At 34.3% G+C, this 14,651-nt stretch overlaps 1 protein-coding gene and 1 non-coding gene across 2 annotated transcripts; both read left to right on the top strand.

Annotated features, from left to right (window-relative positions):
* The first annotated feature begins 6,216 nt into the window (after positions 1-6,216).
* On the top strand, positions 6,217-6,323 carry LOC146917005 (small nucleolar RNA R71). The gene has a single exon (XR_015017140.1). It is a non-coding gene; the product is annotated as a small nucleolar RNA R71 (small nucleolar RNA).
* Positions 6,324-11,888: 5,565 nt separating this feature from the next.
* Positions 11,889-14,251, top strand: LOC146917004 (cytochrome P450 CYP736A12-like). Its single transcript, XM_085718839.1, has 2 exons — positions 11,889-12,632; positions 13,187-14,251. Exons 1-2 carry the CDS (start codon positions 11,937-11,939, stop codon positions 14,015-14,017), a joined length of 1,527 nt encoding a protein of 508 aa, XP_085574965.1. The 5' UTR covers positions 11,889-11,936; the 3' UTR covers positions 14,018-14,251.
* The last annotated feature ends 400 nt before the right edge of the window (positions 14,252-14,651 follow it).

Below are 14,651 nucleotides of genomic sequence, written 5' to 3'. Positions count from 1 at the left end.
TTAAGAAAAATAGAAATTATCATATGTTGTGAGTCCACGGTATGCCACCTAATTTTTAAATCCAACCGTTGATCACCAATCCTAAAGGATACGTGGAAATGAGTTAACGGATTTTGCAAAAAATCTAATGGAGAGGACTAAAATGGTAAACGGCATAAGATTTATAGGACCAAATTGAGACACTTTATAGTTATAGGACCAAAATGAAATCAGAAAGTAAGTTAAGGGAACATAGCATGTATTAATCCTATGACAATATTAATGATTCATATTAACATCAAGGACTATTTTGACTAACGAATTGCACGATCAGGGACTATTTTAAAAAAATTTATACATTGAGGGACTATTGTGATTACTCATTACACATTCAGAGACCAAAGTGACTAGACCAAAGTGACTATTACTCCTATATTTTTATTGGGGTTAGTCGTTGAAAAATGGCATTGTAAAATAAAAATCACATATTCTAACCTTATAATTTGAAATTCTTATTATTTTTTACTCTTTAATATACACAAAGTCCAAAAAAAGAGATCTAGATGTTGAATTTTTTCATGATTTTTTGACAAATGTTTAGGATGTTAAAATATGGCTTTACACACACAAAAAAAGAATTTTGCGACTAAGGACGGATTAATTATTAATTTTTAAAGCATAAAAAAGTCATAAAACAAAACAACGGAAATCTCGACCTAGAAATCGAATTTGAGCGGATTGTTTGCAGATATATCTATAAAATACATAAAAAGGATATGAAAAATTTCATGGCATTTCGAAGACGTTTTACTTTATTTTTAATTTACAACCAAAACGTGCAAAATTGTAATTTTGTTCATGGTAAGCGTATACTCATGAGTCAAATTTTGTTCCCTAATTTTGCAGGCATGGTTAGAACATCATAAGGACCTTCACCATAAAATTTTGAAATTTTTAAACAAGAGACGAATTAATTATGAATTGTTTAAGAAATTCATAATTATGGGACATAAAAATTCAAAATTAATATGTCCCTAGTCGGAAAAATCTATTATTTTGTGTAAATTCATATTTCAATGTCCTAAACATGTATGGACAAAATCATGAAAAATTTCAACCTCTAGATCACTTTTTTGGACTACACGTAAATTATAGGGTCAAAAATAGGTAGAATTTCAAATTACAGGATTAGAATATGTGTTTTTTATTTTACAAGGTCATTTTCAGACATCGTGTATATTACATGGTCAATTTGAACAATTAACCCTTTATATTGTTTTCTCGGGTAACAATAATTGTTTGGGATAAAATGTTTAGTTAGTATTATCATATTAATTCTTGTAAGTACTTACTTACCGTCTCTCATATCATTTCATATATGAAAAAAGTTATTGTCAACATTGAGAGATTATTTTAAAGTAAAAAACTATTTTGACTAACGAAGTGCAATACTATTTTAGAATTTTGATACATTGAGAGATTATTGTGGCTACTCGCTACACATTCGAAGAACCAAAATGACTCTTCCCAATTTCTTTTACAAAACAATTATATTTATATTGTATCGTGTTCGTCTTTTCACTATTTATAGGGCGTTAATGTTTGTAAATTATGAAAGATGTTTTTATGAAATTTTAATTTTGAGTTAAAGTATATGCATAGATGTTTGTTCCATATCTTCGTATTTTCGCACTGTATTTGCTCCAGTCCTCTTTCTTTTGCTCCAAGACACCTTCCACCATATATTCGTTACTAAAATAAAATAAAAAGCAATTTAAAGTAAAATATTCTAAAAGAAAATAAAATGCAATAAAATCAAATCAAATCTTATTTAAAACTAAACTAAATAAAGCATTAAAATATACTAATCTATGACTCATCAAACTCCCCCACACTTGAATCTTTGCTTGTCCTCAAGCAAAAGGCAATAGACATAGCAGGCAACAAAAGATTTATTCATGGCAATATTAAGAACACATGTCTCAAAAGAAAGGCTTTGCTTCAAGTACACTAATTACAATTTCAAATACTTCTCACGAACCTATTCTACCCAACATCAAGTCTCAAGTGAGTGTGTGTGTGCAGTCCAACCCTTTTCTTGCTCCTGTATAAGACAGATATTATGAGGAATAGGTTCTATCCTTAGTGCTAAAGTAACCGAGAAAAGTCCTTTCTTCATTTCATATAAGAGTGATGGGAATTTAAGTTAAAATTAGATTAGATTATCAATTAAGCACAAGGGGCTGCAGATGCTTAGGGGCTATCTATCCTCGTAGGAAGTCTTCTCGGATGTAATTGTCCTTTCCCCCTAGATTCAAAATCACCCTAAGCAGTGCCGCAAAATTATTATTTGTTTCATCTCCGCGTAGGAAGTCTTTTTGGATGTAATTGTCCTTTCCCCCTAGCATTGATGAATTTGTTTCACTTTAAGTTCAAATTAGGGAGTCACCACCACAATTAGGAAGTTAGGGATTGTCCTTTCCCCCACATGTTGGTGCCATTCTCCCGCCCCTTTTAACTTTAACAATTTAAGAATATAACAATTAAGAACATTGGTTAATTTCCCACACAAACTTATACTACTTTTACTCTTAAGACTTTAAAGGGTCCAAGTTAACACTAAAGATAGAACGTGTTCCTTAAAATACCTATTCATACATTTGCTCAAGGATTGCAACCGGGTGCTTTTCTCATTGGAGATTTTCACAATAAAACAAGACATGGGTATAGCAAGAACATAAGAAACACAAGAAACTACTTTCATGTACAAAAATTTTCATGCCATTTTTCATGCCATTTTTTTACATTAAACACAAGCAACCTAAAGAAGAGACAAAACAAAAATTTTCATGCCATTTTTTTACATTAAACACAAGCTACTAGTCATGCCTTTCACTATAAAAACAAAACAAAAGAATAAAGTTCAAGGGAGTTTGGACACTACGACTCTAGACACTTTATTAGGCCCCCCCACACTTAGGGGAAGCATTGTCCTCAATGATTCAAAAGAAAAAGAAGTTAAAAGAAAGGAAGAAGAAGTAGAAGAAGAAGAAGGAGTGAAGAAGAAGAATTAGGGAGAGAAGAAGAAGAAGAAGGGAAGAGAGGAAGAGGAAAGCTCACATGTTCTCATTGAGGTCCATAAGGAGGACCTTGGAGATTGAATTGGTGCATCATCCTTCGGAGCATTGCATTGTTTTCTTCCGACAAGCGGTTGCCCCTTTGGACATCATTTCTCAGCCCCAAAAGTTCGACACCTTGCCTTTGTTGCTCGGTGCTTATCCTTTCGACCTCGGTTCGCATCCATGCCCATCTTTCATCATTATTGAGTTCTCCGGCATTATGGTCATGGTGCTCTTCCTCATGGTGCAAGTTAGCACCTTCTCCGTCATCATGTTGCTCATGTACCTGTTCATTATCAACATACAACCAATTTTCCTCCACCTCGGTGTTAGTCCGAGATGGGTTAGGAAGCAAAAACAGAATAGGCACATTGAGTTTAAGGGCATATTGCATGGGTGGATGATGTGTAATGAATTTCATAGAGATTAGAGTCTCTATGTTGAGCCTATTGTTGCCCTGAATTTCATGTATCCCTTCCTCCTCGCTCACTCCAAACTTACTAGCAATGAATGTGATAACACCCCCCACTACTATGTCGGCTACAAGATTAGGCTTAGTTCCTGTTGAGGCAAGGTAGTCAAGCATGTAAAAACAAGTATTCACGGGGTAATTATGAAGCATAGCCCAAAGCATAAAGATTTCATCCGTCCTACATGTTCCTACTTCCTTCCTACCCCAAATGGTACAAGCCATTACCCTTTGAAGGTACCTAAGAACTGGGTTGTGGATGTTACTAGCCTTGTTTGAACGTGAAACGTATTGATCTAGACCAGTTATGCGTGTCCAAAAGCTAGCAGGGTTATAGTCTTCCGGCTTTAAAGCTTGATTCCAAGAGTCATGGATGAACCCCGCATTTGCGAAGCCCATTTCAGTGCAAAAGTTTTCCATGGACATCTCGTAATCAATATTCAAAAGCCGGAAGGAGACTCTATGATCGGGGTCATCTAAATTCAACTTATCTTTCTTGAATTGGATAGAACTTAAAAACTCATAAGTAAAATTTTCATACCCCCTCATAGGACTAAGCATCTCACCCCATCCTAATCTATTCAGCAATTCAAAAGCATTGTCCCTAATCCCTAAGGTATTCATAGTATGAAAATGAGGGTACCTACAAGGATGCAAAGGTTTAGTGATAAGGACTTTATACCTTTCTTTTTGGTTGTTATCCTTGAAGGTGATGCCATGATTCTTTGCCGGTGCCCTTTTCTTTGATGGAGGTCCTCCGGAAGATGTTGTCGGTTCCTTGCCACTTCTTCTTGAAGCCATTAGACCTTTGACCTTGGGTTGATTATGGAATTTTGGTGAAGGTTAGGGTTTGTGAAGAATTTTGTAGAAAAGGGTGGTTGAGGGTTGGGGTTGATGTTCTAGTGAGGTTTATGGGTTGAGATGTGGAGATTGGTTAAGATTTTGTGGTTTTTGGGTTAGGGTTTATGGTGATAAGGGTTTGGTGAATTATGGGTTTGAGTGGATGAAAGATGTTTTTGATGGGTGGTTTGTGTTTGGAATGAAGTTTGTGATTGATTGGTGAAAGAAATGAGTGAATTGGTGAAGTTTTGAGGGAGATATGAAGGTTTGAAGGTTATGGTGGTTTAGAGAGAAGTTTGAAAGATGAAAGAGGGTTGTGGTTTGTGAATGAGGAAGAAGGAAGAAAAATTTATGTTATATGGTGTGTAGAGGTCGGGCACGGCCGTGCCACCCTTGGCACGGGCCGTGCCAACTTACTGACTTCATGCTCCAAATTTGCCTTAAAAACCTGGCACGGCCGTGCCAGCCTTAGCACGGGCCGTGCCAACCTTCTGGTCCTGGGGGCTTCAAAATTTTTCACTTTTCTTGAATCATACTTGGACAATTACCTACAAAACACTTAAAACAACCAAAAACAAACAAAACAAAAGCAATTAAATGTGTGGGTTGCCTCCCACGAAGCGCTTGTTTAGAGTCACTAGCTTGACGGTTAGAAAGTGGTTTTAACTATCCTATACCCAATCTCTCACTAAGGGATAATGGCAACAAACTAACATTCTCTCCCAAATCACACATGGCTTTCTCAAATGTTTTATATCCTATGACACAAGGTATGGAAAATCTCTCTGGATCCTTAAGTTTAGGTGGCAATTTGTTTGGAAGTATTTCAATAAAATTTCTAAACTGCTCATCTAACTTGGATTTAGCAAACTCTTGTGTTAAAGGAATTTTAGGCTCATGAGATGGTGAAACAAATGGCTTGTCATTCTCTCTTATAGCTTTCTCACTTTGAGGCTTATCACTTCCTATGTCTCCTTCATTGTTCTGAATTTTCACAACGGGGTCCTCTAATTGGTTACCATCCCTAAAAATAATAGCACTTATATGGTCTTTGGGGTTGGTTTTGGTTTGGCCTAGAAGGACTTCGGAGGTTTGAGAGGGAGTAGCCACCTGTTGGGGTACTTGAGAAGTCAGAGTCTCTATCACCTTACTGTGAGTAACTATGGAGTCTACGTTCGATGTATGTTTGGCAAGAGAGTCCTTCAAAAATTCAGTTTGATTTTTAAGCTCTTGGAGCTGCTTGGATTGATCAATAACACATTTTTCTAGTAAAATTTCCAAGCTGGATTTTTGAGGAGCTCCTTGGTTGTTTGCATAACCGGGTGGTGTTGTTTGTTGTCCAAAAATATTTCGAGGGGTTTGAAAAAAAATTTGATTGTTTTTAACCCTTGATTATATTGAGCATAGTTTACTTGCTCAGGACTTCTAACAACACTACTTAGTTGGCAATCAATGCCAATATGGACAAAAACACCACAAACTTCACAAAGAGGTGATACAGGGGCAGGTGTGACAGCACTAGTATTTATTTTATCAAATTTTTGTGTGAGTGTGTCAACCTTAGCAGCTAGATGATCAAGGGAAGAATTTTCATACATACCTACCTCTCTCTGAGAGGGTGAAGGAGCAACATTAGTGGTGTCCCTTCCGTAGGTCCACTGAAAGTGGTTTTGTGCCATGTCCTCCATCAAAGCATATGCTTCTGTGTATGTTTTGTTCATCAGAGCTCCACCTGCAGCTGCATCAACATAAATTTTTGTGGGATACAAAAGACCATTATAAAAAGTGTGAATAATAAGCCAGTTCTTTAAACCATGATGGGGACAAAGTCTAAGCATTTCTTTGAAACGCTCCCACACATCGTAAAGAGATTCTCCATCTTTTTGAGTGAATTGTGTGATTTGATTCCTTAATTGAATTGTTTTAGAATAGAGGAAGAATCGAGCGAGAAAAGTTTGCTTCATTTGATGCCATGAAGTGATAGAACCATTTTCCAATGAATTAAACCAAGTACTAGCTCTACCCCCCAGGGAAAAAGGAAAGTAGTGCAGCCTTACGACCTCTTGGTTTGCATTCACGGTTCCACTGAGTCTTAAAAAAGTTGAAATATGAAAATTCGGATCCTCAGTGGGTGATCCGAAAAATTGATTTTGCTGCACTAACTCGATAAGTGCAGGTTCTATTTCAAAATTGTCGTCAACCGTTGGGTACACAATAGCATCGTATGACTCATTTGAAGATGGGATTGCATACTCTATGAGAGTGCATTCCTTAGTCATATCATTATTATCTTCCCAAGAAGTTAAAGGCAAAAGAAGAAATAGAAAAAGAAAGAAATAAAACAAGATAAAATAGAGGAAAAGATTTTTTTTTTTTGAAAGAAATATAAATATAAAATAAAATATAATAAAACAAAAGATTTTTTTTTAAGAAATATAAAAAGAAATAAAATAAGGAAAAATATTTTTTTCTCTAATCACTATTAAAAAGTTAATCAAATTACAACAACTCCCCGGCAACGGCGCCAAAAACTTGATAGAACCAAACCGCAAGTGCACGGCCTATCGAAGTAATAGTAGTAAGAAGAGTATCGTTCCGCTAGGGAGTTGTGAATTCAATTAACTTTTAGAGAATGATTAGAAGAGAGAAAAGTTTATAAGAAGGGGGTTTAATTGCTGAAAGTAAATAACAATAATGATAAAGGGCCTCGGGATCATTGGTTCATCATAATGACAAATCCTTCACTAGACAAGACCTAAACATCTAATTTCATGGTTTACACACTAATTTCTAAAGACCGGTTTCCCTTAGCCCCTCACCTTTCCGATGAAAGTCCGGTGAGAGTTTACTTCTAGCAACCAAGCCTATTTCGCTGACATGATTACTAGAAGATGCATAGAGGATTGAAACTACTCTTTGTCTCAATAATTGCAAAGACTATTTCACTGTTTTGCAATTATTGTCTAGATTCACTTGTTCCAACATCAAGACTCCGCTCTCGCTTTATCAATTGATGTTTGGGATGATGGATTAACGATTATCAAACCCTCCGCTTTCGCTTCCACAGTTTGATAATTGTTAATCCACGTTAAGACGGTGAATCTAGATTAGAAATTAGGGTTACATAGAAATTAGGGTTTAGGCTTGTTTTGTTTAGGATTGAGTCATTAGACTCCCCAACAATCCCAAGACGAAGAAGTCTACTCACTCATGTTCATCGTAGACATGGGGGAAGAAGAGAGATAAACAGTAAAATAAATTGCAAAGAAAGTAAAAAGGAAATAAATACTTTTTATTGAAATAATACTTGAAATAAACAAAGTAAAAGGTGAATGTTTATGGTGGAGAGCTACTCTATTTATAGCTTTACAATCGACTTAGAAACTAAGCAACTAAAAGGGTAAAACAGTAAAGCTGCAACAGGGTAACTTGGGCCCGAAGAAAAAGCAGCAAAAGAGACTTCTGGAGGTGGCACGGCCGTGCCACATGTTGGCACTGGCCGTGCCAAGCTTCTGACTTGGTGGGAACATATTTTTGTTCCATATCTTCGTATTTTCGCACTGTATTTGCTCCAGTCCTCTTTCTTTTGCTCCAAGACACCTTCCACCATATATTCGTTCCTAAAATAAAATAAAAAGCAATTTGAAGTAAAATATTCTAAAAGAAAATAAAATGCAATAAAATCAAATCAAATCTTATTTAAAACTAAACTAAATAAAGCATTAAAATATACTAATCTATGACTCATCAGTCAAGCAACTGCCTTTGGAGCGGGAAGATTCGAATTTCAAAAGAGAAGTGGTTTCCTCAAAGGAGAACGTGGGAGACAAGCGGTTGTCTACATGGAAGGAGTACTGATGGTGGGATTAATTTCTTTCCAAGTTATTTTCTATGTCTAAATAGTAGTTTTCCATAGGGAAAACGGATTGCAAATCACCTATACAGAATCCTAAAACACTCGAAGTACCGGCGTGAGAGAAAAGAGTCATAAAGAATGTATGTAAAGGATTTGTCGAACCACCTTTATTTTTAATGCATTGTATTTTATCTTTCCTTTAAGTTTCTGCAATTTAAACTTAATGTATTTACTCTGCTTTTAAAACCTTTTTCTGTCGAAAGATGACACACGGTCTCATCCCGTTCGTTAAGCAACCTATGAACTCGATGAACGTATGAAAACAAAATGCACAACATGTCTTAGGATCTCGGGTTTGGTCCTGCTCGTAATAATCAAAACCAACATGTATTGTTTACCAAAAACACTGGTAAACAACATCCAAAGACAACCAAAACAACAACAAACATTGAATCACAACCTCAATTCACATCAAAATCATCATCTAGTTCATTTTTCACCAAAAGTTCACATTTTCTCATTTTCATTCAAACTTCACAAATAACCACACCAATTCAAACCCCAACAACATACACACATAAATAATCATTCATAAATTGAATTTAAACATGTTTCAACAATAATCACTCATTAATTCATGATTCACACTTAAATAAGCAAAAATCATCAAAATAACTTATCACGAACAACAACTATGAATTATAAGCACATAACATATCAATTTCATGAAGTTTATCATACCCAGAAATTCACATGAATTAGGAGCACAAAATTCATAATCAAAAATCACAAAAAGTCATAATTCACAATAATCATTTATGACCCATAATTGAAAAGAGCTTAATTATGAAAATGATCTACGCCCCTTACCTTTAGGTTTTGAATCCACTAGCTTAAGCCCTCCTAGCTCTTCAAACCCCAAACTCTCTCTCTAGCTTCCTCTTCTATCCTCTTGTGATCTACTTTCTCTCTCTACCTTTTATGTTTTTGTAAAATGATATAATGAATGACTTAACCTAATTTCTCACAAGAGTTATATATATATAGGTTTTGCTAGAAGACACCTTTAAAAAGTGTCTTTTAGCAAGTTATTCTATGAGCATTTGCTAAAAGACACCAACTAATTTTTATGAAGGTGTCTTTTAGCAAAGTTATAACTAAAAAGTGGAAATCACACCTTGAGGTGTGGCTTGCTAAAAGACACCTTCATGGGTGGCTTCTAGCAAAACCCTATATGTATGTATGTGTATATATATATATATATATATATATATATATATATATATATATATATATATATATATATATAGGGTTTTGTTACAAGCCACCCTTTGGTGGTGTCTTTTAACAAGTCACACCTTAAGGTGTGATTTTCACTTTTTAGTTATAACTTTGCTAAAAGACACCTTCCTAAAAGTAAGTTGGTGTCTTTTCGCAAATGCTCATAGAGTAACTTGATAAAAGACACCTTCATAAAAGGTGTCTTCTATCATAACCCATATATATATATATATATATATATATATATATATATATATATATATATATATATATATATATATATATATATGGTTATGTTACAAGCCACCCTTTGGTGGTGTCTTTTATCAAGTCACACCTTAAGGTGTTATTTTCACTTTTTAGTTATAACTTTGCTAAAAGACATCTTCCTAAAAGTAAGTTGGTGTCTTTTCGCAAAGAGAAATGATATTTTGACAACCACTTTTTGACAACTTTTGGACAACTTTCTCTCTCATACTCACATGATGTTGTTATCCTCTCTCTTCCTTTTTCTCTCTCCATTGTTTTTGACCAATAAGAAGTGAGAAAAACAAGGTTGTCAACAAAGTTGTCATCAAATGGATGTCAAAATATCATTACTCTTTCGCAAATGCTGATAGAGTAACTTGATAAAAGACACCTTCATAAAAGGTGTCTTCTATCATAACCCATATATATATATATACACACACACCACTCTCTAATTGGGCTAGGATTCTAATTGTCATAATGAGCTCAACATCCTTACTAACTAATCACAAAAGTTACTACTCACTTGAATCGTTAAAACACCGAATAATTATCATCTCTAAATAATTACCCCAACTCATTAGTAACTTAGTAAAAATAATTATTCTCACTAAAATGCCAAAAATAATCTTCTTAATAAACATGACTAATTTACCCTTACTCGCCAAATGACCAAAATACCCCTTAGTTTAAAATGACTAAAATGCCATTCTAGGCCAAAAATCCACTAATCCCGAATCAAATACATACAAAGACAATTAATCACACACAAACACATATAAACACATATAATAAATGATTAAAATAATTCTAGCGAAAAACGGCTGTTACAACAACTATACAACAAATTTAAACAACAAGATTAATTCTCTAAGTCGTCCTTCAGAGATGTAAGTCTTTTGATGAATTCTTTCAAAATTCACAAAAAAAAATATTGAGTTCTTAAAGAACTACCCTTTTGAATTCTTCAGGAATTCATATAGAATAATATTGAGTTATTCACGTACTACATAATAGATCTCCTTTATTTTATAATATGAGATCAATCCTTATGCAATACTTCAGGAATGCATATGAAATAAATAAACAGAATAATATAATATAATATGATTCAGATAATAATTAATTAATGTATTTATGAGGCAGTGATTCCAATTGATGGAGTTGTAACAATATAACCTATAATCATCGATACAAGAAATCAATTTTGTTTATAAAAAATTGATTAAGAAAAAATTACATACCTCAGTTGGTTAGAGTCTCGTGCTGATAACGTGTTATGAAACTATTAATAAGAATAAGAAGAACAAGATTAAAGAGAAGAAGAGAGAATAGATAGAGAAGAAAGAGGATTATATTATTTTCCTGTGGTGTACATTTATGTTCCATCTGGTCTCTATTTATAAAGTATAATGATATGACTTAAAAGTTACGTACTTGAGGGATAAGTACAAATATGTGTGACTTAGAGTATAAGTAATTTGATGTCACTTAAGATAAGTACAAGGGTTTGTGGACATTCACTTATTATATTCACAACAAAACACGTTTTCTGTGCAATTTTTGGAATTTTTTTTTGGTTACCTTTTTAAAATAATATTGATCCAAATTGCAAATGACAAACCTAATTTGGTTAAGCAGCAGTACATGGTTTACAAAGAGTATTGTTTTTAAAAATACTTCATAAGAAATAAAATACACATGATGCTTGTGAATGGTGGGTAAGAGATGCGTACTATTTTTGACTTCCAAAATTGAAGTTGTGCCCAATTATAAGATCATATTAATTTAGTTTTTATAATAATGCAGACATGTTAATTGTTAATTAATTACCATACAAAAATTAATAGAAAACTAATACAATACAGATTTAGTTTTTATAATAATGTACTTTTTCCCTTACGCCAACCATGTTCCTCTTGTCTCTATTTGAAAATAAAAAGCAATTTAATAGACACACATGAAGCATAAGGTGTGCTTAGTGTGGTCAAAATAAAACAATATGTATAGTTTTTTGTTTCGACAGCAGTACATGGTGCGCAACGGTGATCATATATGCTATATAAATACTAAAACTAGTCCTCCATTCTCCATCAAGCACAACATCCCAAAACCATTTCTATCTATTCTCTTTCAAGCAAACATGTTACCTCAAATATTAGCTATCCCTGAATTGATCTTTGTTATATTCATACTCATTCTATCAGCTACAATTTTTCACTCAAAATGGCATCACAAAAATGGTAGGAAAAATCCACCGGGTCCAAAACCATTGCCAATAATTGGTAACCTTCACATGATAGGGAAACTTCCACATCGTTCGCTTCAATCCCTTTCTCAAAAATATGGACCCATAATGTCCTTGAAGTTAGGACAAGTCCAAACCATTGTGGTTTCATCACCTCAAACTGCTGAACTATTCCTCAAGACCCATGATAGTGTTTTTGCTAGTAGGCCAAAATTTTTTGTTTCAGATTATGTCACATATGGTAGCAAGGGCCTAACTTTCACTGAGTATGGTGACAATTGGCGCAATATGAGGAAATTGTGTACCATGCAATTATTGCATGCTTCAAAAGTTGAGATGTTTGCTCCTTTGAGAAAGGAAGAGTTGGGGTTTTTGGTTAATTCACTAAGGAAATCATCTACATTACATGAGGTTGTTGATGTCCACAAGGTTGTGGTTGATCTTATAGAGAATATTGGTCATAAAATGATAATGGGCCGGAGCAAGGATGATAGATTCAACATAAATGGGATTATTCACGAAGCAATGAATTTGATTGAAGTTTTTAATCTAGCTGACTTTGTGCCTTGGCTAGCCCCATTTGATCTTCAGGTATGTTACTACATCTGACCCAAAAATAATAAAAAGATATGACATATTGAGGAAAATGTATATAATTTAATTTTAGGCTTAAATATGTATATGGTCTGTGCAAATATCATGCATTTTAGTTTTTGTCCTTGCAAACATTTTTTTTTGGTTTTAATACTTGCAAATATAGAATCTTTTGTTTTGGTCCTTGTTGTTTTGTTTTAATCCTTGTAAAATCAAAAAATATTCCCTCAAAAAAAAATCAAAAAGTAGGAATTGATATTTGTACAACCAATCTAACAACATTTTACAAAAGTCCATCCAATCTAAAAAAAAAAAACTTTTTTATGAATTTTAATCATATCAATACTTGATAAGATCAAATTAGTAAAATATTTGCGAAGTTGATCTACTCGTTTAAATTCAATGGTTGAATTGGAGAAATATAATATTTATAATGAAATACTAAGAGGCTATATGCATAGTTACTATATATGTGAAACTTAATTAAATTATATACATCCACAACTCATTTATCTAGTACTAATTCAACACATTATATATTACCTCATAAGGGAATAAAACGAAGATCAAAGAAAACAATGAAGGAGTTTGACGAACTGTTGGAGCACATAATCAAAGAGCACGAGAATCCACCGATTGGAGAACAAAGAGACCATCACGGAAAGAGCTTTTTGGACATATTGTTATCACTCATGAACCAACAAATGGAATCCCAAGAAGAAAATTATGTCATTGATAGAACAACCATCAAGGCTATTATAATAGACATGATTTTAGCAGCAACAGAATCATCTATAGCTGTAATTGAGTGGGCACTTTCAGAACTCATAAAGCATCCTGAGACAATGAAGAGACTTCAAGATGAGCTCGAAAATGTGGTTGGAATGAATAGGCAAGTTGAAGAGACCGACTTGGAAAATTTGCCTTATTTGACTATGGTTGTGAAAGAGACCTTAAGGTTGTACCCTGTTGGACCTTTGTTAGCACCTCATGAGTGTCTTCAAGATGTTGTTGTGGATGGTTATTATATAAAGAAAAAGTCAATAGTTTTAATAAATGCATGGACAATAGGGAGAGATACTAAGGTTTGGTCTGATAATGCTGAGATGTTTTATCCAGAGAGATTTGAAGATAGTAATGTAGATCTTCGCGGACATGATTTTCAACTTTTACCATTTGGATCAGGTCGAAGAGGTTGTCCTGGAATGCGGATGGGTTTAACTACTGTGAAGTTTGTTCTGGCTCAACTCGTGCACTGCTTCAATTGGGATCTTCCTGATGGTATGTCCCTTGATGAGTTAGACATGTCTGAAAAGTTTGAATTCGCCATGCCAAAAAGTAAACCCTTGCTATCTGTGCCAACCTATCGTCTCTTTTCTTAGTGGCATTTGGATTTCTTATGGTCTGAAAATTGCACATTTAACACAATCACATTTATGTACAATCAACTCAAAATAAGATTGTTCATTTTGGAGTTTCATAAATCGATCTAAATTTCGAAAACAGAGTCCAAATCGTTGTTTGGTTATGCTTTATTTGTATTCATGAAAAAAAGATATCTAGTAAAAAAACAAGTTTTTGTAATGTAAGTTGTAAGCTGCTAGGGTTTGATCTTATCCTTCTCTGAACTGTGAATTCCCTCTTAATCTCACCTTCTGATATATGTACAAATCACTGCCATGCCGTTTTATTGGAAGGCAGAGATTTCCTCCCTAGTTGTTCTCTCCACCGATGTGCGGGTTCAACCCCCTACCGCACTTGTGACTGCACCTGGGCCAATTTCTTTTTCTCAGGCTTTAGCAGCATCTCCTCAGCTTTCTTCGCATGACAATCTACACCAGCCTTCCATCTGAGGTGAGGCAGTTAGCATCAAAATTTCATCGGAGACTTATGAAAAAGGTATTGAAGTTTGCAAGAGAAACTTGCGTGGCAGATTTGTGTTGAATAAGGGCGATAAACCGTACACAACGAAGGATATCCAACTGAAACTTCAGACACAATGAAAGATATCCAAAT

This window comes from Medicago sativa, chromosome 6 (genome assembly GCF_051527215.1).
Source record: "Medicago sativa cultivar Bolivia chromosome 6, Bolivia_mono, whole genome shotgun sequence".
In the NCBI taxonomy this organism is placed as follows: Eukaryota; Viridiplantae; Streptophyta; class Magnoliopsida; order Fabales; family Fabaceae; genus Medicago; species Medicago sativa.
This window is presented reverse-complemented; position numbering and strand designations above follow the sequence as displayed.